The sequence below is a fragment of the Uranotaenia lowii genome, chromosome 1, assembly GCF_029784155.1.
Source record: "Uranotaenia lowii strain MFRU-FL chromosome 1, ASM2978415v1, whole genome shotgun sequence".
NCBI lineage: Eukaryota > Metazoa > Arthropoda > Insecta > Diptera > Culicidae > Uranotaenia > Uranotaenia lowii.
In genome coordinates, this window is record NC_073691.1 from 14,401,688 (window position 1) to 14,424,749 (window position 23,062).

Genomic DNA, 23,062 nt, shown 5'->3' on the forward strand with positions numbered 1-23,062 from the left:
ATCCGAGCTCTAGTAACCTATTTATCATCAAAATGAAGTGCCCGGATACTAAATGATCATAGCTTTAGAAGATTGGGTTAGGATAAGGTTGCCAGAATTTTTCCAGCACGTAGAAGGGCCGGATGAATCCAGGCAATTTTATCTAAAAACCTGGCAAAATCCTGGGCATTTGATTCCGAAATTTCGACTAAAAATCCTGACAATATCCGAGCAAATTTTGTCAAAACCCGGGAATTACTCAACACAAATCAAGGAGAAAGCAAATTTTATTTTTCATCAGCAGTTTCTAAATCGTATTTTAGGCTTCCAAAAAACATTTCATGATTATTTTAGTAAAACTTGCTCAAAAATTTCGTTTTGGATGCATAAATCAAAGTTTTTGCAACACAATTTGTTTTTTTTTACTGTTTTGTCAAATAAAGTGAATAAATCCGAGCAAAATCCGGGCATTTTTCAGTGAATACTTTTGTCAAATTTTGTGTTAAATATCCGGGCAAACCCGGATAAAACCGAGCCATCAGGCAACCTTAGGTTAGGACAGTGGTCGGCAACCTTTTGAGTCGGAACAGCCAAAAACTTCAAATTGTCATAATTTCAGAGTTGGAAAGAGCCACATTTAAGATTTATTGTTTTTGTTTTTAATTTTAAAAAATCGTAATATATGGATGATCAGTAAACATTAGTTATGCGAAAATAGCTTTCAACACTTTGAGGTACCACTCCATGGCCTTTTTACCGTAAAGGCAAGATGCCAAATCCGGAAAAAAAAGTACGGAAAAACCGTGTTTCTTGAGGAAAGGCAGCAGACACTCTTTCACGTAAATTTCTTGGTTGACAGTCCCGGAAGCTATGAAAATGCTTCTATTCAAGCCACAGATACAGATGGCTTGCCAAACCAGATATTTCTTCGCGAACTTTGGCAGTTTCATGTGCTTGAAAATATCTGCAACCTTTCCCCTTCTTTTTGCCGTATAATACTCCTGCCCCGGAAGCTGCTTGTAGTCGGCTTTGACGTAGGTTTCGTCGTCCATTACCACGCAGTCAAACTTCGTCAGCATCGTCGTGTACAGCCTCCGGGATCGCGCTTTGGCCGTCGTATTTTGTTTATCATCGCGATTTGGAGTCACTACCTTCTTGTAAGTCGATAGTCCGGCTCGTTTTTTGGCTCGATGCACGGTTGTAGACGATACACCCAGCTTATTTGCGGCATCTCGGAGAGAGAGGTTAGGGTTTCGCTTGAAACTACCGGCAACTCTCTTTGTCGTCTCAGTGGCTTCCGGTTTTCGATTTCCCCCCGATCCAGACTTCCTGGCTGTCTAAAATCGTTCCCCATGCACATACAATTACATTTGTAACGGTTGATTTGGCAACTTTTGGAGATTTTGCCAGCTTTACGTGCGAGTAGCTCGGATTTTCGCGATGCGCGAGCAAAATTTTGATACGCTGCTCTTCTGCCTTGGACGGCATTTTGACAACTGAAGAGTGAATTCCAAAATCAAAATAGGAGGAACATTCTACACACACACACCCTCAAAATGAGGGGTGTTCAGGTTTTTTGAATGCAAAATTGAAATAAATACGTCAAGTTGATATTGACCAAATTTTGACCGTATCACCCTTTAAAGTGAAAGATATAAACATATTTACATAAGCAGAATATTTAAAATTATATTTCGATCGCCGATGGGATATATTCTCGCTTAAGTTTATGGCATATCGGCAAATTCTAATTCTAATTACAGGCAGAAATGAAAAATGATACGTGGAAAGGTCAAAGCAAGAGCGCTTTGGGTGAAGATACGAATACATGGTGAAAATGTGAGCTAAGTGTCGTAACCTGGTGATTTCGTTTAAGTAACAATTGCTTAGCCAATTCAAGATAAATCTCTTTGTTTGATTTAATGGCAGCAGTGAAAACTGCTGTACCATTATCGCAACGTTCTGCTTCGTCCTGGTGTCCGAACAAGGTGACCTCGACCAGCTTGCGGGCGACCACCGTCTTCAAAGCTGTCGGTTTTGGTTCGATTTTCGAACCGCTGCTTCGACCCGGCGCTTCCTTCTTCTTGGTTGTGGTGATGGTGGTTGGATTATCCCTTTTGGCAGAGGGACCCGGGGCTTCCTTCATCGTCTGCGTCTCCATATTTATTCAATTTATCACTGGTTATAAACAACCGTCACAAGAATATCTTCCAAGGTGTGCTCTGACATGAACTATCGAAGAGATGTCCGTGATAGTGAACACCATCTCAGAGCCCCTTCGAAACCAACCAACTTTTGAAGAATTTTATACCCGAAATCAAACTTTTCTTCAAAATCACACTTAAATCAATGTTTGTTTTGTGATGAATTGTTCGTTTAGGTAAATCCTATATTAACAGGGTTGTAAATTACTAACATTTACATAGTTATTCAAGCAAACGAAAGAGATATAGCCATAAATCTGTGTGATTTTAGTGGGTTTTCGAATGACTTCTACTTCATAGTCTTATTGTGCTATGTTTAATTTCAGTTTTATTTTCTTCATTATTAATCGCCTATCTCTACACTAAGGGCTTTGTGTTATCGACAGCTTTAAACTATTTGTGTGATTCTTAGCCCAGCTGTTGTTTAAATTTTCGATTTTCCAAAAATCCCGAAGGGGGGAATAAAAAAAATTCAAAGTATTTTATTAAAAAAAAAAAAGGTTAATCAAAGATATTGTATTCTATCAAGATACCCGGCTGAATAGTTTTTCGAACAAGTAGTCTGGGACATCATCTCTTTGTTTACGGTGCTGCCACCAGCGAAAAAGTCTTCAAGCTTTCAACTTGCATTCAAGCTTGCAAACACATAGGTTTAACATTTGACCGACAAAACAACCAAGGTGTGTGTATATATAAAAGGTGACATCGTATGTCGAATTCCCGAATCATGTTGGTTTTACAACTGTGGACTTAATGGAGTTTGTTTGAAAATAGATCTCTTTAGTTTAAGGCCGATATTCATAGAATCACAGATTCAAAAAGGCATACAGTAAGACAAGCGGCTATCAGAGCAAAACAAACCAATTTAGAAATATTATCATGTTTTTAAAGCAGTCATTGGTCATAGCATAGTCCGCAGAATTTGTGGGACTAAAATTAACTAAAATAAAAATTCATATTGAAAGGTTCTGTTACTTCAAATTTCGTTTTATTTCGAACATTTTCTACTTTCAATTAAACATGCATGTGCTTTGTAATATTTTTTTTAAGTTATTTAGACCGGCGTCGGCTTGTAGGTTTCCGAGAACTTGAATGAATGATGTTCGTGAGCAAAAACATTCGGAAGCAGTACTGCATTTGGAACGATGTTCTAGGAAAGGGTCGTCGTCGCGTTCTGGTGGCCCCTGAAAAACAAAATCAATTTTTCAGATTGAAATCTAAAAATCTTTTAAAAGTTCAAAACTCACTTCAAACCATTGCCATCGTCCCAGAAGTAGTGCTTGGTGATCATGTTCTTGAAGTCCAGCAGAGCGTATTCGCCTTGCAGGATGATTTTGTCCCACAGGTCCACCTGATTGAGCTCGTTCTGTTCCGTCTGGTATTCGACTGTCAGATACAGGAATTGCTGCTTCACACTCCTGTTGAACAATGTATTCAGATCGGCATTGAGATCGAACGTCAGGAACGTCGCGCTGAAGTCCGGAACGTTGCTGCCAGATTTAATCGAAACTCGAATCACTCCCACACGAAGAAACGAATCACAACACAAAGCTTTCATCGATTGTGGTGTAAACAAAAACTCCAAGCATGCTGTTAAAATTTTCGAACTTATGGTTAAAGTCTTAATCGTCAATATTATTTTGGCGCTAGTGTTTTGTCCCCAAAATTTCTCAGAAGCCGATAGTACCTGGATTAATGCTTGTTTACAAATATATTGCATGCAAGGTTTTGTCCAACTTGTTCCAATTTATTGCGAATTTGGATTATAACTTTTATTATAATTCCAAGTGACAAACGAAGGATTTCAAATTTGTTTTGGCCTAACTCTTATTCAAAAATGAAAAAAAAGTCCGTAACTGAAACCTCCTTCAAAATTTGTGTTATTTTACAAGTTGAAAATTTGGAATTTCAAAAAATAGGTAATTCTGGGAAAATCGGGCATTTTTCCTCGATATCCGGGCAACCGCACCGGACCTGACATCTTCCATTTTTTCTTTGAAAATCTGGTCAAGCCTGGTTAAAACTGGGCAATCTGGAAAGCTATTGAGGTAACTATTCAAATAAATAGGATAGGATTGAGGTGGTTTTTCCAATATTTTGTAAATATTTTTCGAAATGTTTGATGAATTCTAATATGTTTTTGGAAATTTCAACTGATTTATTTCAATAAGATTCAAAACAGGGATTGCGAGTACTTAAACTATAAAATTTGAAAAGGGTTACGTTGTTTGATAACAAAAAAATGATACACTTTGATTTTCTTGTTAGAATCAGCTCAACTGTTGTGTTCGATTGATTCAAAGATATACATACGTTTTGGAAATAAATAATTTTATTTAAGCTTTTGTTGTTTTAAAACAAAAGTTATTCTTTGCATTTACGGTTGATGGCAAATTTAATCTTTATCTCTGCTTCAAAATAAGTAGGCGATGAACGATTGACAGCGGACGTGTTTTTTTTCACGGAACTCACAATTTTGATAATTTTAGTTTTTTATGTGACAGCGTCTTAAGAAATTGATAGAAGTGACATCAATCGGTGACCGGATGTTCCCAGCGCAAGGAAATATTGCTCGCATAAAGATAGATTTTTATAGAGACAAGTGCAAACTATGCCTGTACAGAGTTCGAAGTATATCACCGTCGGGAGCAATCGTGTTTTTTTCTATTCCCGTCGCGCGTTGGCGTTGTTTCGTATGGTGATAGTCGGAAATATAATAAAAATTTCATCTGTGTTTGGTGATAAGTGGAAAATGCAAAATGTAAAGGAAAGCTAGATTTTGTTTAAGTTAATAAGTACAGATTTACACATTTTGCTCGGTTCGCGATTCGAAACAAAAGCAAAAAAAAATGTTTCATTTGTTTGAAAAAATCGTCGCTTTAAAAATTGTTGTTATTGATGTTGGAAGAAAAGGGGGAAAATACGTGAGAAACTAATGAAACCTGAGAAAATGTGACCCCTGATTGATTAGTGCAAAGCGAACCGGACTGGTGCTGGCGGAATATGTGTTAACGCCCACTTTGAAATGCATTGTAACATACGAGGGAAGGGGGCGAAAGCAGCAAGAGGGCAGAATATCGGTGAGAGCGTTCCATTTGTTTTCTTCTTAGTAGTTTTTCTCTATCCTCCAACAAAATAATTTCATACTCGTAGATCGTAGCAATCCCAATCTTTATAGTTGTAGGTACATATATTCAAAATTCATCTGCTTCTTCTAGAAAAGAAATTCTAAAATTGTCGTTCTCTTCATAAAAATGTCTTTTCTTCTTGGCTGATTCCGAAAAAGTAAAGAGAAAGAAACAATGACAAATGTAAGAGAAGAAAAAAGTATAGTTCACCTATTCACCACTAGACGTCTTTGACGTTTGTTGTCGGTGAGACTTTTCAAAACGACTTATTGTTGGCACCGTCTTTCTCCCATGTTAGTTTGTTTCCCGATATTGAGCATGGTAATTAGATTAGAATTATATTTGTAATACTGAAAACTATTTATAACAGCAATATTCAATATTGCTAAATAAAATACTTCAAATCTTGCTCACAACCGTGCATGCAATTAAATGTGAAAAAAAACATATAGTTGAGTATTGAAGGCATAATTGGACATTTTGAAAAATGAAGCTAGAAAGTTACGTGTTTGTAAACAATCGGATGTGTTGATATGATGAAATAGGTTATAGTTGTACATTCGAAAATGTCATACTTATTGATTTAGATTAATAAGGTTTAATCGATTACCTGAGCCAAGATATCGCAATGTTGTTAGAACTTGTAAATGTACCGGAATTGTTATGGTTCTTTCATCCTTTAACGAGATATCGTTCAATGGTAGATCCAATAAGTAATAAACTTCTCAGCCAAACATTTAGGCATTCGAAAGAGTTTTTCGAAATTTCCATCCGAAATATCAAATGGATTACTAATATCTCTCAAATAACGACGATGCCGAAGTAGTTCGATTTTTTCTTGGCGTTTATACCATTTATTTTTTGCATAATAATATGATACAATCATTTGCTCCATTATTTTCAAGTTTTAATTGGTATTAACGTTTAATTTAACAGAAATCCTCACTGAAAAGAAATATCTTTTTGAATTTCGGAAGCAAAAATGCCGAAGAAATTAAAAATCTCGTTTTCTATTTCAAACGTCAAAAAAAGTCTTCTTTGAATTGACCGGAATGTCAATCTAAGGAAATTTCGCAACGAAAAAAATCCGAAGAGATTGAAAATCATGTTTTCTTTTTTGAACGTCAAAAAATGTCTTCTTTAAATTCACCGGAATTCCAAGATAAGAAAATTTTAAAAATGTCTTCAATAATTTCTTTTCTTTCAAGACATTTTTTGCCCGGAATTCGGCTGCAGGTTTCCTTTCGGTCATTTCTTTTAGTGGTTAATCGCAGCAATCGCTGACTTTTTAAATTTGCTACCGGTCGGAGGGATTTTGTTTTGGCAAGTCCCGTTATGAGTTTTCGTGGTTTTCGAGGTTTCGTGTACAGGTGCCGTGTGCGTGTGTGTTGCCGAATATTTTTCTGTTCTTTGAATCGTTGTAGGGTTCGTACAGTGGATTAATTGATAATTTCGATTGATTTAGTGTTAGAACACTCTAATGTTCCGAGGAGCAGAAGAGTGTTCAGTGGCGTGTGGGTGCATGTTGTGCCTCACGGATTCTCCAGCCAATCAATGGCATTTTTTTCTTCTATTATTGATAACGTTACGGTGTACCCATCCCATTTAAATGCATTTTTCCAAATTAGTTATTGTGGTATGTGAACGGCCCCTAACGTATTTTTTCTCCAACCAACATTTGGTTAAATGCATTTTTTTTTCAAATACTTCATCTAGATTGTCCCAGTTAGTTTTCAAGGTCTCACGTTTTTCTCAAAATATTCTGCTTTTAAGAAAAGATGGATTTGGCCGGTAAACAGAATTGAGGTTAAAGCTGCGGTAAGAATTAAGCTGTATATTGGTAAGATAAGGTAAAACGTAAGATTTGGGATGCATAAAAAGGTAAGATTGCATAATTCAATGATTGTTGTTTTATTGTATAAAAATATTAGAACAACCAATCACTTGACAACTGGGCAGGTATCTAAACGTATGCGTAATACCTGTCTTAGATTATTAACATTAAAAATGTCATTAATCTTATAACGGTTGCGTAAGTGATTGACTTGTTCATCCAAATGATACTTACATTCACACATATCTCATTCATTCCATAACAGTTCACACGAAGCCATGGGGTTGGGCATGTGGTGATTTGCATTGAAGATCTGCCGAACTAGTTATCTAAAGAATGCAATTCAGCGCATGTGTTGACGAAACTGCGGTGAATCCGTGCATCCATGGTGGATTATCTACATACATACATACACAAGTGCAAACTATGCCTGTACGAGGGACAGATTTAATGTGCGATAATTAATATTGTTTTTTTAACGCCATCTGTGAAGAATGGCTATTTTTTTTTTTCAAAAGTGAGCAGATTCCACATCTGCGTGGATCGAGGCAGAAAATGGTGAATGAGCGAGTGGTGTCTTTGGAAAGAAGTAGAAAGGCTGTCAGGAAGAAACTCATAATTCGTTCTATTATAACGAAGAGAGCAGCTAAAATTATGAAATTTCAGCGATTTATGATTTATGAAATGGAAAATCATCCCGGATTACATGTAACGGGAAAATTGTTGTCGCTTGCTAAGTTTTCGATGAACTTTCTCTAGAATAAACAGGAGAAGGTATGTTTTCTTTTACATGGAAGAATAAATTACTTTTTTTCTTTTTTTCTCAGGGCTTTTAAACCAAGTAGATTCATTCATCCCGAAAGAGGGAATTACTTTCATTGTACAGTCAAGGAAAGTAGAGTGGATATGCGGTTTTGATTCAGTGAAGAAATTAGTGGAAAGATTTCAAAGTGGAGACGTTCTGCCGAATTAGCATGGTACATCCCAGGGAGTGTTTGGATGGCGGATGAAGGTCTCGGTAAATGACGATTTACATATTTACGATCTATTAGCTATAAAATTTAAAACATTTTAACTCTATTGAAGGGGGTTCGTGGGGGTTTGGATAGGTCTTCAAACGAACGAAAGACTTATGAACAATGGATTGTGGAATGAAGCAAGCCGGAGTATCTCGGCAAATATGGAATCATATGGATACTACGGTTCTTTTTCAAAATTCCAAATTTGTTTCGAACAGTTGGAAGAGAGTTTGGTGAGTCAAACCTATCCCAAACCAGTGGTAACGGACCCCTTGGTAGCACTGCAAATATCCGAGATGTCACTGAAGGGGCCTAACGTGCTGACAGCATTGAACGCACTCGTATAGATGACAGTTCTCAAATTGAGACGGTGAAAGAGGGAGAAAAGAAAGCTGCAATTTAAGCGGGAAGGCTAGAAGCAATAACGTAGACAAAAGTAAACAAACAATAATAATTCTAAAAAGTTGAGTTCTAGTGGTGTTCGAATCATAGCTTGATTCTAAGTAAGGCTCTATTAGAAAAGATCTACTTCAAATTTACGTGTTTAGGTGAGATTTGAGTGTGAGAAGCAATTTAGTTTGAAATTTAACTTAAAGTTACTTAATCTAGGTAAATAACTTAACCAAATTAGTAAGCTAGTGCCGGTGGAGTTGCTTATGCAAGCTAAGTACTAAGTTATCCGGAAGTGCGCAACTGTACCATTTGGAGTAAGCATCATCGAGCAGGTGAGAAAGTAGTTGAGAACCTTTAGAATTTATTGTGAAATTGTACAATTAATTAAAGGTGAAGCGTCATAGCGAGTGCAAAGGCTGGAATCTAGACAGGAGGAAAGAAAGAGAAAGGTCACTAAACGTAAGCTGAAAGAGATATCCTAATATTTTCAAATTACCATCATTAGAATTGTTATCGTAGGATTTTAAAACGTACCACAAACTTCGAACGGATTAAAGGAGCGTTTACGAATTCGGAACCAAATCTTTCTCTGTTACCAGCGATCCGCGAGTAACGAAAATCAATACGAGATATTAACCAAACAGTAGCGCTACAAAGTACTCCATACAAGAGTTTAGAGAATTTGGGGAGCTTTTAGGAACAGGCATATAATTAAAAGGGAATTAGCTCCTAATGTTATTTTTTAATAATTATAATTATTGGGCAAAATTTTGTCATGAAAAGGTACTTGCAAGACACGCCGACGGAAATACATTCGATTTTTTTAAAACAAAATTTCGAAAAATGTGCAAACAGCTCTCACATAAGAGCAGACATTCCAGAAGTGCATTTTTCATAAATGAAATACCATTCTTTAATAAATCTATAAATAATCTAAATCATTTTAAATCTTCTTCCAGTACGAAAAAACAACTCAAACACTCCATTGATTCCAGAAAATACCATCAAATTTGTTACTTTGGCTAACAGAAAACAGGATAAAATTCCCGTTTTTTCAACCAGGTTTTTTCCTTGTCAGAATGCTTTCCAAAACAGAACTTTTGTAAATTTTGCTTACAAATATCTCCAACAATTTTTTTGAATGACAGTTTTTGTGAAAATATCACATTTTCATTCAAAAACTTTTAAAATACTTAGGTGTGTTTTCAATCGCAAGAAAAACACCAGTTTTTGAAACTCAATTTCTCGCTTGGTAGCTATCGATATTATTTCAAAAAATATTGAAAACACTAGAAGAAGACCTAAAAGTTGATTCTACTTACTTTTTAAAAGATCTCTGAAGTAAAAAGCCGTAGTAAAATGAGTTTTAAATTCATCGAAAATTTACACCATTTTTTTCACCTTTTTTCCTAACTACAAAACGTCAAACATTTACCTGGCATCGCGGATTGTTGGTGAGTTAAACATGGGCAATATTTGAACGTGTGATCGAGACCTCCCCGTACCGACTCGGGTCAGAAGACCTATCAGCGATTGGTGGCTTCTCATACATACTCCTCTATGCTGGTGCTCCAAAAACAAAAACAAAAAGCAAAATATTGTAAAATTAGGCTTCAAAATATGCTTTTTCGCCATTTCGTCCTTGTTCCTACAGCGAATGCGATTTTAAAATTCTCTTCTGGACCTATGAACATCCGTGTGCTTTACATCAAAACGTTGAATAGAGGGTCATTAAGACTTGTTTTGGAACTTGAAAGTATCAATAAGAACTTTAATTTACGGCTGTGTGGTGTTCATAAACCTCCATAAATGACTGAAGTCATTTTTAAGACTACTTGGAACATGAAGATTGCCCACGTTTTCCTTGGACCCAAAATACCTAAATCTCCCATAGCACTGACGCTGTCCATAATGACCTGAGGTTTGAAAGATTATATAATCCATTGATCGAGAGTAAACTTTTTCGGTTCCAAAGTGCTAATACTGGTAAAGAGATTTTATTCGTCGCCATGAAATTGCTATCCAACACACAATCAAATGAAACATCGTTCACTTATCCGGAACCACTTCCCGTGCCGATTTAGTGCTCCACAAGAACCGGTGCCTCAGATACTGTTTGCTTTTTCGGTACTGCCGGTCGGTTCCGTGTAGCCTATCCAGGTATCCGAACGTTCCGAAACATTCCGTAAACCTACGAAAACATCAGATTTTAGTGACTGGGAAAGTTTTTGGAACTGCAGAGGATGAACTCACTTGGCGTGATGATAATCGTGAAATTCCGAACTCGGAAAAAACGGGAAGTGGTACCCGCAGTGATCCCGGATCGTGTTGATGATCACCAGCGGAAACCAGAGGGCCGCAGTCGCCAGATGGCTCTTCATAAGGTGAATTCCGATAATTGGTGGGATCATATTGCTGAAGATATGCTCTAGTGGGTGGCAGTACATAGCTGCCCAGGCAAAGGGAGCCGTCCACTCGTGGTGTTTCTTGTGAATGTGTCTGTACAGGGGTTTCAAATGAAGAATCCGATGGACGTAGTAGAACCCGATCTCGGCAAAGAACAACGAGATGGCCAAATCACGCACTACTACGAAGGAACTGGGAAGCACTCGAACATCCGGAAGATTATTTTTGCCAGCGGTGTGATACCCGATGTAGGTCAAAGGAATCCCGATCACGGTTTGATTGAACAAAATGGTCTTCATGACCTTCCAAAGACCATCCCATTTGAGGGGCTCGTTCATACCCGGTTGAGTTTTGTACTTCCTCAAAAACCTCGGCCTATTGGTTATATCCATCAGCACGAAAAAGGCTCCGAAAACCCAGAAGAACCCATTGACCCAGGTCGTTAAAGCCCAAACGTACAGAAACTCCGGATCATCACCAATCGTGTCCAGAAGAGTGTTCCATCGATCCTGAACTACACTGCCGGAAGTGTTCCAAATCACGTAGTCGCCTAACGCGTCCATCGTTGCAGAACCTCAGCCAAACAGCGTTTGAACTCGACTGATTAAACTTAGGTAACATTTTCCGCCAGATATCTAACGGTGAAAACCGCGAAGATCCCGTCAAACAAGCCAAAGTTAGATAAGTGTTTTGGATAAGCTCTGAGTTAACAAATTTCACTCGCGCGCCCTACATTTATCATTTTTTCCAAGTCTCCTATCAATGTCTTCTGGAGTCGTATCGATCCCCGGTGACACCCAGAGCTTCACCAAGTTTGAGTTGGAGAAACTAAAATTTTTATAGACAAACTTGATTTTCGTCTAAAAACTATGGGTGTAGAACTGGATACGCGATAAGATAGCAACGGCTGTCTGTCAGTGCCTGGTTGCTGATATCGGTTAAGCCGCCCGGAACGCATGGAGCTTATCCGTGAACATCAATTACGGAGGTAACTGGGGTACATATAAGGAATGCCCTTCGATGTAGCATGTGGAATTCTATTTTTGTCGTTCAAGTCGACCAGACCCGGAATTTCCCACATCATTCCCATATTGTTTCTAAATATCATCAAAATGCTGTGCATTTTTCCAGACAAAAATCTTTCGGTTTTGGCATGAAAAAGGTGCGCTCTAGGCAAATTGTGCGCTCTAGGCAAATTGATACCGTATATTTCAGAACTTAGAAAATTTTGTGAAATTTGACAATTTTGTCATTTTAAGGATTTTTGGCGATTTTGACAGTTTTGACAATTTTCACAATTTTGACAATTTTCACAATTTAGACATTTTGACAGTTTTTTACAATATTGAATTTTTTTTTAATTTTTGATATTTTTGTTATTTTTGCCATTTTTGTCATTTTTGTCATTTTTGTCATTTTTGTCATTTTTGTCATTTTTGACATTATTGTCATTTTTGTCATTTTTGTCATTTTTGTCATTTTGGTCATTTTGGTCATTTTGGTCATTTTGGTCATTTTTGTCATTTTTGTCATTTTTGTCATTTTTGTCATTTTTGTCATTTTTGTCATTTTTGTCATTTTTGTCATTTTTGTCATTTTTGTCATTTTTGTCATTTTTGTCATTTTTGTCATTTTTGTCATTTTTGTCATTTTTGTCATTTTTGTCATTTTTGTCATTTTTGTCATTTTTGTCATTTTTGTCATTTTTGTCATTTTTGTCATTTTTGTCATTTTTGTCATTTTTGTCATTTTTGTCATTTTTGTCATTTTTGTCATTTTTGTCATTTTTGTCATTTTTGTCCTTTTTGTCATTTTTGTCATTTTTGTCATTTTTGTCATTTTTGTCATTTTTGTCATTTTTGTCATTTTTGTCATTTTTGTCATTTTTGTCATTTTTGTCATTTTTGTCATTTTTGTCATTTTTGTCATTTTTGTCATTTTTGTCATTTTTGTCATTTTTGTCATTTTTGTCATTTTTGTCATTTTTGTCATTTTTGTCATTTTTGTCATTTTGGTCATTTTTGTCATTTTTGTCATTTTTGTCATTTTTGTCATTTTTGTCATTTTTGTCATTTTTGTCATTTTTGTCATTTTTGTCATTTTTGTCATTTTTGTCATTTTTGTCATTTTTGTCATTTTTGTCATTTTTGTCATTTTTGTCATTTTTGTCATTTTTGTCATTTTTGTCATTTTTGTCATTTTTGTCATTTTTGTCATTTTTGTCATTTTTGTCATTTTTGTCATTTTTGTCATTTTTGTCATTTTTGTCATTTTTGTCATTTTTGTCATTTTTGTCATTTTTGTCATTTTTGTCATTTTTGTCATTTTTGTCATTTTTGTCATTTTTGTCATTTTTGTCATTTTTGTCATTTTTGTCATTTTTGTCATTTTTGTCATTTTTGTCATTTTTGTCATTTTTGTCATTTTTGTCATTTTTGTCATTTTTGTCATTTTTGTCATTTTTGTCATTTTTGTCATTTTTGTCATTTTTGTCATTTTTGTCATTTTTGTCATTTTTGTCATTTTTGTCATTTTTGTCATTTTTGACATTTTTGTCATTTTTGTCATTTTTGTCATTTTTGTCATTTTTGTCATTTTTGTCATTTTTGTCATTTTTGTCATTTTTGTCATTTTTGTCATTTTTGTCATTTTTGTCATTTTTGTCATTTTTGTCATTTTTGTCATTTTTGTCATTTTTGTCATTTTTGTCATTTTTGTCATTTTTGTCATTTTTGTCATTTTTATCATTTATGTCATTTTCGTCATTTATGTCATTTTCGTCATTTTTGTCCTTTTTGAAATTTTCGACATTGTTGACAATTTTGACATTTTTGAAATTTTTAACATTTTCGATATTTTTAACGTTTTAGATATTTTTAACATTTTTGACATTTTTAACATTTTTGACATTTTTGACATTTTTGACAACCTTGACAATTTTGACAATTTTGACATTATTAAAATTTTTGACAATTTTAAAAATTTTAAAAATTTTGAAAATTTCGACAGTTTTGATAATTTTGATAATTTTGACTATTTTGACAAGTTTGACAATTTTGACAATTTTGACAATTTTGTCAATTTAAACAATATGACAAATTTGACAATTTTGACAGTTTTGACAATTTTGACAATTTTTACAATTTTGACAATTTTAACAATTTTGGCAATTTTGACAGTTTTGACAATTTTGACAATTTTGTCAATTTGGACCATTTTGCAATTTTGACAATTTTGACAATTTTGACAATTTTGACAATTTTGACAATTTTGACAAACTTGACAATTTTGACAATTTTGACAATATTAAAATTTTTGACAATTTTGACAATTTTGACAATTTTGCCTAATTTTACGATTATGACAATTTTGACAATTTTGACAGTTTTGACAATTTGGACCATTTTGCAATTTTGACAATTTTGACAATTTTGACAATTTTGACAATTTTGCCAAATTTTACGATTTTGACAATTTTGACAATTTTGACAATTTTGACAATTTTGACAATTTTGACAATTTTGACAATTTTGACAGTTTTGACAATTTTGACAATTTTGACAATTTTGACAATTTTGACAATTTTGACAATTTTGACAATTTTGACAATTTTGACAATTTTGACAATTTTGACAATTTTGACAATTTTGACAATTTTGACAATTTTGACAATTTTGACAATCTTGACAATCTTGACAATTTTGACAATTTTGACAATTTTGACAATTTTGACAATTTTGACAATTTTGACAATTTTGACAATTTTGACAATTTTGACAATTTTGACAATTTTGACAATTTTGACAATTTTGACAATTTTGACAATTTTGACAATTTTGACAATTTTGACAATTTTGACAATTTTGACAATTTTGACAATTTTGACAATTTTGACAATTTTGACAATTTTGACAATTTTGATAATTTTGACAATTTTGACAATTTTGACAATTTTGACAATTTTGACAATTTTGACAATTTTGACAATTTTGACAATTTTGACAATTTTTAAAATTTTGACAATTTTGACAATTTTGACAATTTAGACCGTTTTGACAATTTTGACAGTATTGACAATTTTGACAGTTTTGACAGTTTTGACAGTTCGGACAATTTCGACAATTTTGACAATTTTGACCATTTTGCAATTTTGACAATTTTGTCAATTTTGACAATTTTGACAATTTTGACAATTTTGAAAATTTTGACAATTTTGACAATTTGGGCAATTTTGACAATTTTAACAATTTCGACAATTTTAATAATTTTGACAATTTGGAAAATTTTGACAATTTTGTCAATTTTGTCAATTTTGTCAATTTTGACAATTTTGACAATTTTGACAATTTTGACAATTTTGACAATTTTGACAATTTTGACAATTTTGACAATTTTGACTATTTTGACAATTTTGACAATTTTGACAATTTCGACAATTTTGACAATTTTGACAATTTTGACAATTTTGACAATTTTGACAATTTTGACAATTTTGACAATTTTGACAATTTTGACAATTTTGACAATTTTGACAATTTTGACAATTTTGACAATTTTGACAATTTTGACAATTTTGACAATTTTGACAATTTTGACAATTTTGACAATTTTGACAATTTTGACAATTTTGACAATTTTGACAATTTTGACAATTTTGACAATTTTGACAATTTGGACAATTTTAACAATTTTGACAATTCCGACAATTTGGACAATTTTGACAATTTTGATAATTTTGACAATTTTGACAATTTTGACAATTTTGACAATTTTGACAATTTTGACAATTTTGACAATTTTGACAATTATTACAATTTTGACATTTTCGACATTATAAACAATTTTTGCAATTTCGACAATTTTGGCAATTTCGACAATTTTGACAAAATTGACAATTTTGACAAATCTGACAATTTTTACTGTTTTGACAGTTTTGACAGTTTTGACAATTTTGACAATTTTGACAATTTTGACAATTTTGACAATTTTGACAATTTTGACAATTTTGACAATTTTGACAATTTTGACAATTTTGACAATTTTGACAATTTTGACAATTTTGACAATTTTGACAATTTTGACAATTTTGACAATTTTGACAATTTTGACAATTTTGACAATTTTGACAATTTTGACAATTTTGACAATTTAGAAATTTCCGACAATTTTAACAATTTTGACAATTTTGACAATTTTGACAATTTTAACAATTTAGAAATTTTCGACAATTTTAACAATTCTGACAATTTTGACAATTTTGACAATTTTGACAATTGTGACATTTTGGACTATTTTGACAGTTTTGACCGTTTTAACCGACTGTTTTGAAAATTTTGTTAATTTCGAAAATTTTGACAATTTTGACAGTTTTGACAATTTTGACAATTTTGACAATTTTGACAATTTTGACAGTTTTGACAATTTTGACAATTTTGACAATTTTGACAATTTTGACAATTTTGACAATTTTGACAATTTTGACAATTTTGACAATTTTGACAATTTTGACAATTTTGACAATTTTGACAATTTTGACAATTTTGACAATTTTGACAATTTTGACAATTTTGACAATTTTGACAATTTTGACAATTTTGACAATTTTGACAATTTTGACAATTTTGACAATTTTGACAATTTTGACAATTTTGACAATTTTGACAATTTTGACAATTTTGACAATTTTGACAATTTTGACAATTTTGACAATTTTGACAATTTTGACAATTTTGACAATTTTGGCAATTTTGACAATTTTCGACAATTTTGACAATTTTGACAATTTTGCTAATTATGACAATTTTGACAATTTTGACAAGTTTGGCAATTTTCACAATTTCGAAAAATTTGGGCATTTTTGACAATTTTAGACAATTTTGACAATTTGGAAAATTTTGACAATTTCGACAAATTCAAAATTCAAAATTCAAAATTCAAAATTCAAAATTCAAAATTCAAAATTCAAAATTCAAAATTCAAAATTCAAAATTCAAAATTCAAAATTCAAAATTCAAAATTCAAAATTCAAAATTCAAAATTCAAAATTCAAAATTCAAAATTCAAAATTCAAAATTCAAAATTTAAAATTTAATATTCAAAATTCAAAATTCAAAATTCAAAATTCAAAATTCAAAATTCAAAATTCAAAATTCAAACTACAAAATTCAAAATTCAAAATTCAAAATTCAAAATTCAAAATTCAAAATTCAAAATTCAAAATTCAAAATTCAAAATTCAAACTTCAAAATTCAAAATTCAAAATTCAAAATTCAAAATTCAAAATTCAAAATTCAAAATTCAAAATTCAAAATTCAAAATTCAAAATTCAAAATTCAAAATTCAAAATTCAAAATTCAAAATTCAAAATTCAAAATTCAAAATTCTAAATTCAAAATTCTAAATTCAAAATTCAAAATTCTAAATTCAAAATTCTAAACTCAAAATTCTAAATTCAAAATTCAAAATTCAAAATTCAAAACTCAAAATTCAAAATTCAACTTAAATTATCTGCTTTTTTTCAGTATTTGTCACACTCCAAACTGTTTTTTTAAAAGAAACCCTACATTTGGTTAACTTTAACCTGTTTGTTCGAGTTATAGATTCTGTAAATCTTTCCCTGAATTCCCTCTACAGGTAGACATGCTATTCCTGACTGAAAACTATACAGGGTGACAATAAAGAGCCAGTACTTTTTTCAAAAATACTTCAACAATATCGAACTTTACAATTTTTTTCAAATCGGATCAATCAAATAGTAATTACATTTATTGGATTCATTGGTATCTTAGCTATCAGGCTGAACCGAAAAAAAAAATACAAAAATGGCTCTAATGACATTTTTCCAGTAAGTGGATCATGCCTTCGACGCTCCTCGCTTCTACAACTCTTCACAGTGTTTTCTTCACCAACGCCATATTTTTCACAACTGAGCCACTTTACTTCCAGAAATTGCTCAAGGAGGGTCAGCAGAAACATTTTACAGCCAAAAAAAAATATCAAAATTTTCCGTGAAAAAGATCAAACTTTTGTCTCTGGAAGGATAGTGGTCCTGGGCTGATTTTTTGAGGGTAACTTCAAGAACATGACAGCTAACAACTCAGCACTCAGCTCAGTCCAGATGGATTCACAGCTTCAGTAGGCTTGGTGCTTGACGCATTCCACAAAATCGACTATTGTCATTGTAAAAATGTTGTTTTTTTGGCTTTTGGAGTTTTAGGGTCAAAAATACTAGCGTGCCAAACTCACAGGTCTATACCTAAAGGAACATCCCATGGAATCCACTTTGTTGGAAAAACTATCAGCTTTAGATTTGGTACCGGAGATGATCTAAAATCGGTGCTGATAGGGTCTAGAACAGTGGTTTTCAAACTTTTTCGCTCCTCTGTCTCGATATTTCAGAGCTCACCGCCCCCTTAAGGGTATTTTGGAACAAATTTGTTCCAAAATGCAGCAAAAAATGAAAACTTTGAGCCCTTCCACGGCCCCCTTGTAGGGGGCGCTTGGGACCACTCTGAAAACGACTGGTCTAGAACGATATTTACGGAGAAAGTGTTAGCGAGGATCGTCGGAGGCATTTGCAACTGACTGAAGGAATGAGTTGAGGTCGTGAGAGGGAATTTTTTATCTGTTGAATTCAATTTAGCATTTAGCATTTAGAATTTAGCAACGAGGTATTTTGGTTTGGAAATGAGATACGGTTGATTCATTTCACTTAAAGATATAGCGATTACAATCTTGTCGCTTATCTTATGTGATTCTCAACTCTGAATCATTCCTTAAATACTATCATTTTCTGTGTTAACCACCCAGAATAAACTGCCAACACTGCAGGAAAACTCACAACTACAAGCTGTGTTGGCTAAGTTAGGCGTGTATGATGACAACATTTGTATTTTGTATCATTGATCATCATCAACTGTCAACCGCTATTGTTCTCGATCAGCGAATTGACAAAATATAACGAAACCAAAACAATGTTGTCGTGATTTTACGAATCTCAATTCAGAGATTCACTTCTACACGTCTGTCGCTCACAAGAATAGATCAATGGCTGACTTTGTTTTGTTTGTTTGCCTAGTGTTGCCAAAATAGTAAACGTCTCCATAGTTATTTATTTCATTTTATTTATCTTCAGTGTTGCCGAATACAACTATTATTTTTTATTTTATTTTTTTTTTTATTTGATTTATTTTCTGCATATCCTTCATCTCATTCCTACATTCCTACATTCATTCCTCTACTCTATTCTCAATAGAATCTTTAATTTACAGCCTTTTGATTTTCTGAATTACAAAATTTTATATCCCAAATATCCCTCATCTTAATTCTACACTCCATTGTCTGCAAAAGTTTTTCTAATCCTATTTTTTTTTTGCATATTCTTTATCCCATCTGGAAATATTTTCCACAAAAGCCTTCACAATTTGTGCTTTTCCTGTCGCTCTGCTTTGTTTACCTGAGCCGGAACAATCTGCAAAAAAAAAAACATTTTCAGCAAAAGCTTTCTCAAACTGTGCTTTTCTTGTAACTCTGTCTGTGTTTACCAGAGCCAGAATATTTGGAAAGTATTCTAAGAAACAGCCTACCCAGCAAGAAGGCTTAATCAAAACAAACAATCAACAACAGTAGCCTTTAAAATCCGTATCAAAATAACAAATCAGAAGCAGTAGCCTTAAAAATCTGCTTCTTAAGCCAATTCTGTCTTTTTCCACCAGAAGGCCAAATAAAAAAAAACAATCAGCAACAGCAGCTTTAAAAATCTTCCTTACCCACCTCCGATTTTTTTTTTCACCAGAAATATCTGCTCTTCTAACGCCAATTCCGTCTTATTCCACCGGAAGGCCAAATGAAAACAATCAGCAGAAGCAGCCTTAAATATCTGCGCTTCTAACGGCAATTCCGTCTTATTCCACCGGAAGGCCAAATGAAAACAATCAGAAAACCAAAACAATGTTGTCGTGATTTTACGAATCTCAATTCAGAGATTCACTTCTACACGTCTGTCGCTCACAAGAATAGATCAATGACGGATTTTGTTTTGTTTGTTTGCCTAGTGTTGCCAAAATAGTAAACGTCGCCATAGTTGTTTATTTCATTTTATTTCAGTGTTGCCGAATACAACTATTATTTTTTATTTTATTTTTTATTAAATTTGATTTATTTTCTCATTCATTTCATCCCTACAAATGTGCTTTAGTTTTCTGGAATCGGCAGCTATCCGGAACGGGTCACTCCGGACCCGAAATCGGAGTTTCAGGAGGATAAGAAAAAACGTAAGTCTAAATACGATCTAATCTTGACATCTTTTTCGTTTGTGTGTTGTTGCCAAGATTCCACAGGATGTTGCTGTTATTCATGTTTTTCAATTTGATAATTCACTAAACAGAGTTAGGATTTTGAAGCCTTTTTTAAAAAAGTACGGAAACTTTATTGTCACCCTGTACATATTGTAAACAAATCCCAAGGCTACAGATAAGTCCAAAAACTATAAAAAAGCTCCCAATGCCAAAAATGGATACCTGCGTCCAATGTCCATAGACTATCGAATGAACCGAACGGAATACAAATTTTAGTCTCAGTTACTACCGGATTGTCACCGGCTATGTAGGTTCAAACGCTAAACCAAATCCCAACAGAAGTCTAAGGTTATCAAACATAATCGAAGCAGGCTTGCGGGAAGCCGTACATTGTACGGCCGTAGATAGAATGATACAGCAAGGAACCGAAAAAAAATCAAAACAAATAATGTTATTCCACGCACATCGTTGACCAAATAAAAAAAAAATGCGAAGTGCACAAACCGAAAATCAGATCCAAATAACTAAATTACTCTGCAAGCGATAAAAAAACAACAGCCAGCTGGAAGAGAAGTAGAAAGAGAAAAAAAAACTTATATCTGTCCCCTGTTTTGGTACGATGCTCAACAGGGCATACTTTGATAAGCGAAGTGCTAACATGTCTGTCGTATGTTGAATTTATGCAGGTATCTCTGTAAACATTGATAGTGCGCTGTTGAAAAAAAAAAGCGGGGAAGCAATTGATGTTTATAATCTTTCCCCGATTTCGTCCTTCACGCGAGTAAGCCAAAATTCCCACGCCTGCTTCAGCTTGTCGCTGCGTCGACAAAATGAAAATTACCGAAGTCGGTAAAATTTCTTACCGATTTTTTTTTCCAATAAAACAAATATTTCTCGCGTGAGCTTTCATTACGTCGTATGAAACAAAATGTAAACAAAGAGTTTTATTACAAAATACAAAAACTGACATAAACTAGTCGCATCTTCGTTCGATTTAGAATATTTGTAGCCTTGACAACATATTCTCTATGTGAAATACAAATTTTTTAGTTGTTTTAATAACTCAAGATTTTTCATACGACGTAATGTAAACTCACGCGAAGTTAGAAGATTAAATTTGTAAATAATATTCGCAAGAGACTGAAACAACTGTCAAATCACATACAAACGGACCGTTGTCAGTTTGGAAATTTGCTTCTTGTTGGTCGGCTCCATAGCTGTCATTTTTAAAATTAAACTCGACAGATGTTTGTTTACAAAAAAAAAACTAATTCTATTTCAAAGGAGGCGTAAAATTACCCATGGAAAGTGATAAGGAAAGAAAACCAATCACATTTGTCGCTGGAGGAAAATAGCGAAGTTAGACGTCGACTTACCGGACACTTCCCATCGGGGTTGGCCATGAAAGTTGGTATCGATTACTGGATGCACTTCGGTCGATTGGAACCGGTGACGTTTTGTCGAAGATTCCGTTGCGCTAGTCATCAGAAAAAAAAATAACAACGACGAACATCTAGCTCGCGCAACTTTTCGTCTCGGCTTTCCGTTAGCACGATTCGTTTTGAAATCGGACGTAAACAAAATCACGTTCGTTTTCATTATCACCGGCACATTTCGTTTGCTGAATTGCAAATTTTAGCTGGGTGCCATTTTTGCCCCATTTGTAACTCTATGACGCAACAACAACAACACTGACTGGCTAGCTTGTAACCCACTGTAATCCAATTTCCCAAAGAAGGCGGCGACAATCTTTCGCGCTGCCTCACAAGTTACCGGTCGATCGACCTTTGGCGTGAAACTTTTTTGTTTTCAAATTTCGCGCGATAACTGATTGCTTTGATTCGTTCCCGTCAAAACTTTTAGGATTGCTTCGATTCAATCGGAATTATTCACACATTACAAAAAAAATCACTCAAAACATAAGCAAATTTCGCGCCATATGATTCATCACCCGATTTGATTCGTTGCAAATCCTCACCCGGTCAATTCCACGCGGATACTGAACGAATTGCGCCTGAACTAGCTAGCTGGCACGTTGCAGAACCAAAGACAACGTCCGCAGCCGGCGACTCGGCGGCTGCACAACAGGGAATGAACGAGCAGAATAAGTAATGAATGAACGGGTTTTCGCGCTGGGATTTTGCATTTTTACTCGGATTTGTCGTTAGCACAGGTTAGCACAAGCTTACACCGCAAATGCTCTTCAAGAATGTGTGCAAAGGGGAAAATTCAGGGGTCAACTGGAATCCAACCCGGGCGAAAACACACAGTTTGGGTAATAGACAAAAGAAAAGAAAACCAAAAAAAGGTAAATAAATACTTCTGGAACGTAAGGAAAAAAGTAAACATAAAAAAAGAGCCAATGAAAAAAAGCGGAACATAATTTGGCGGATGGCAATGGAAGTGACACAGTGGAGCAGAGAGCTGATGAATCAAATCACTCAGAGCATAACGGAAAGCATTATCATCGTTGTGGTTGACTCTTTCTTTTCGGATCCGATTTTTTGGGGTGACTCCGTATTAAGACGAAATTTTAATACAATGGAACCCGTTGATTGGACTTAAGAATGGTTGAGCGGTTTCGTGATATGGATCCCGCTGGGACGAAATTACACGGAGCCATTCAAAAATACAAAAAAAAGGAGGAGAGATCTCTTGAACATGAATCAAAAAGACAGAAATAGTTTGCTATCAAAGATGAACGATAGGATGAACGATAAATGATAAACAATAACCGATGTAAAAAATCACATTATCAAACGTAATGGGAAGTATTAGAGAAACAAGAGATATCAAAGAAGGA

The 23,062-nt window shown here is 34.0% G+C and overlaps 1 protein-coding gene and 1 pseudogene across 3 annotated transcripts in view; both read right to left on the reverse strand.

Moving 5' to 3' along the window:
- The window catches only part of LOC129738986 (fatty acid hydroxylase domain-containing protein 2-like), a 36,680-nt gene extending 14,437 nt beyond the window's left edge, over positions 1–22,243 (reverse strand). For 2 of the 3 annotated variants that reach the window (XM_055730338.1, XM_055730339.1), the window contains exon 1: positions 21,636–22,243. In XM_055730338.1, coding sequence (XP_055586313.1) covers positions 21,636–21,662 — 27 coding nt within the window. In that variant the 5' untranslated portion in view covers positions 21,663–22,243. Of the gene's footprint in view, positions 1–7,379; positions 7,456–21,635 lie in introns of those variants that run through there. The other variant, XM_055730337.1, reaches the window with a different exon arrangement.
- LOC129739382 (signal peptidase complex subunit 3-like) lies at positions 3,238–3,741 on the reverse strand (annotated as a pseudogene).
- Positions 22,244–23,062: the final 819 nt, after the last annotated feature.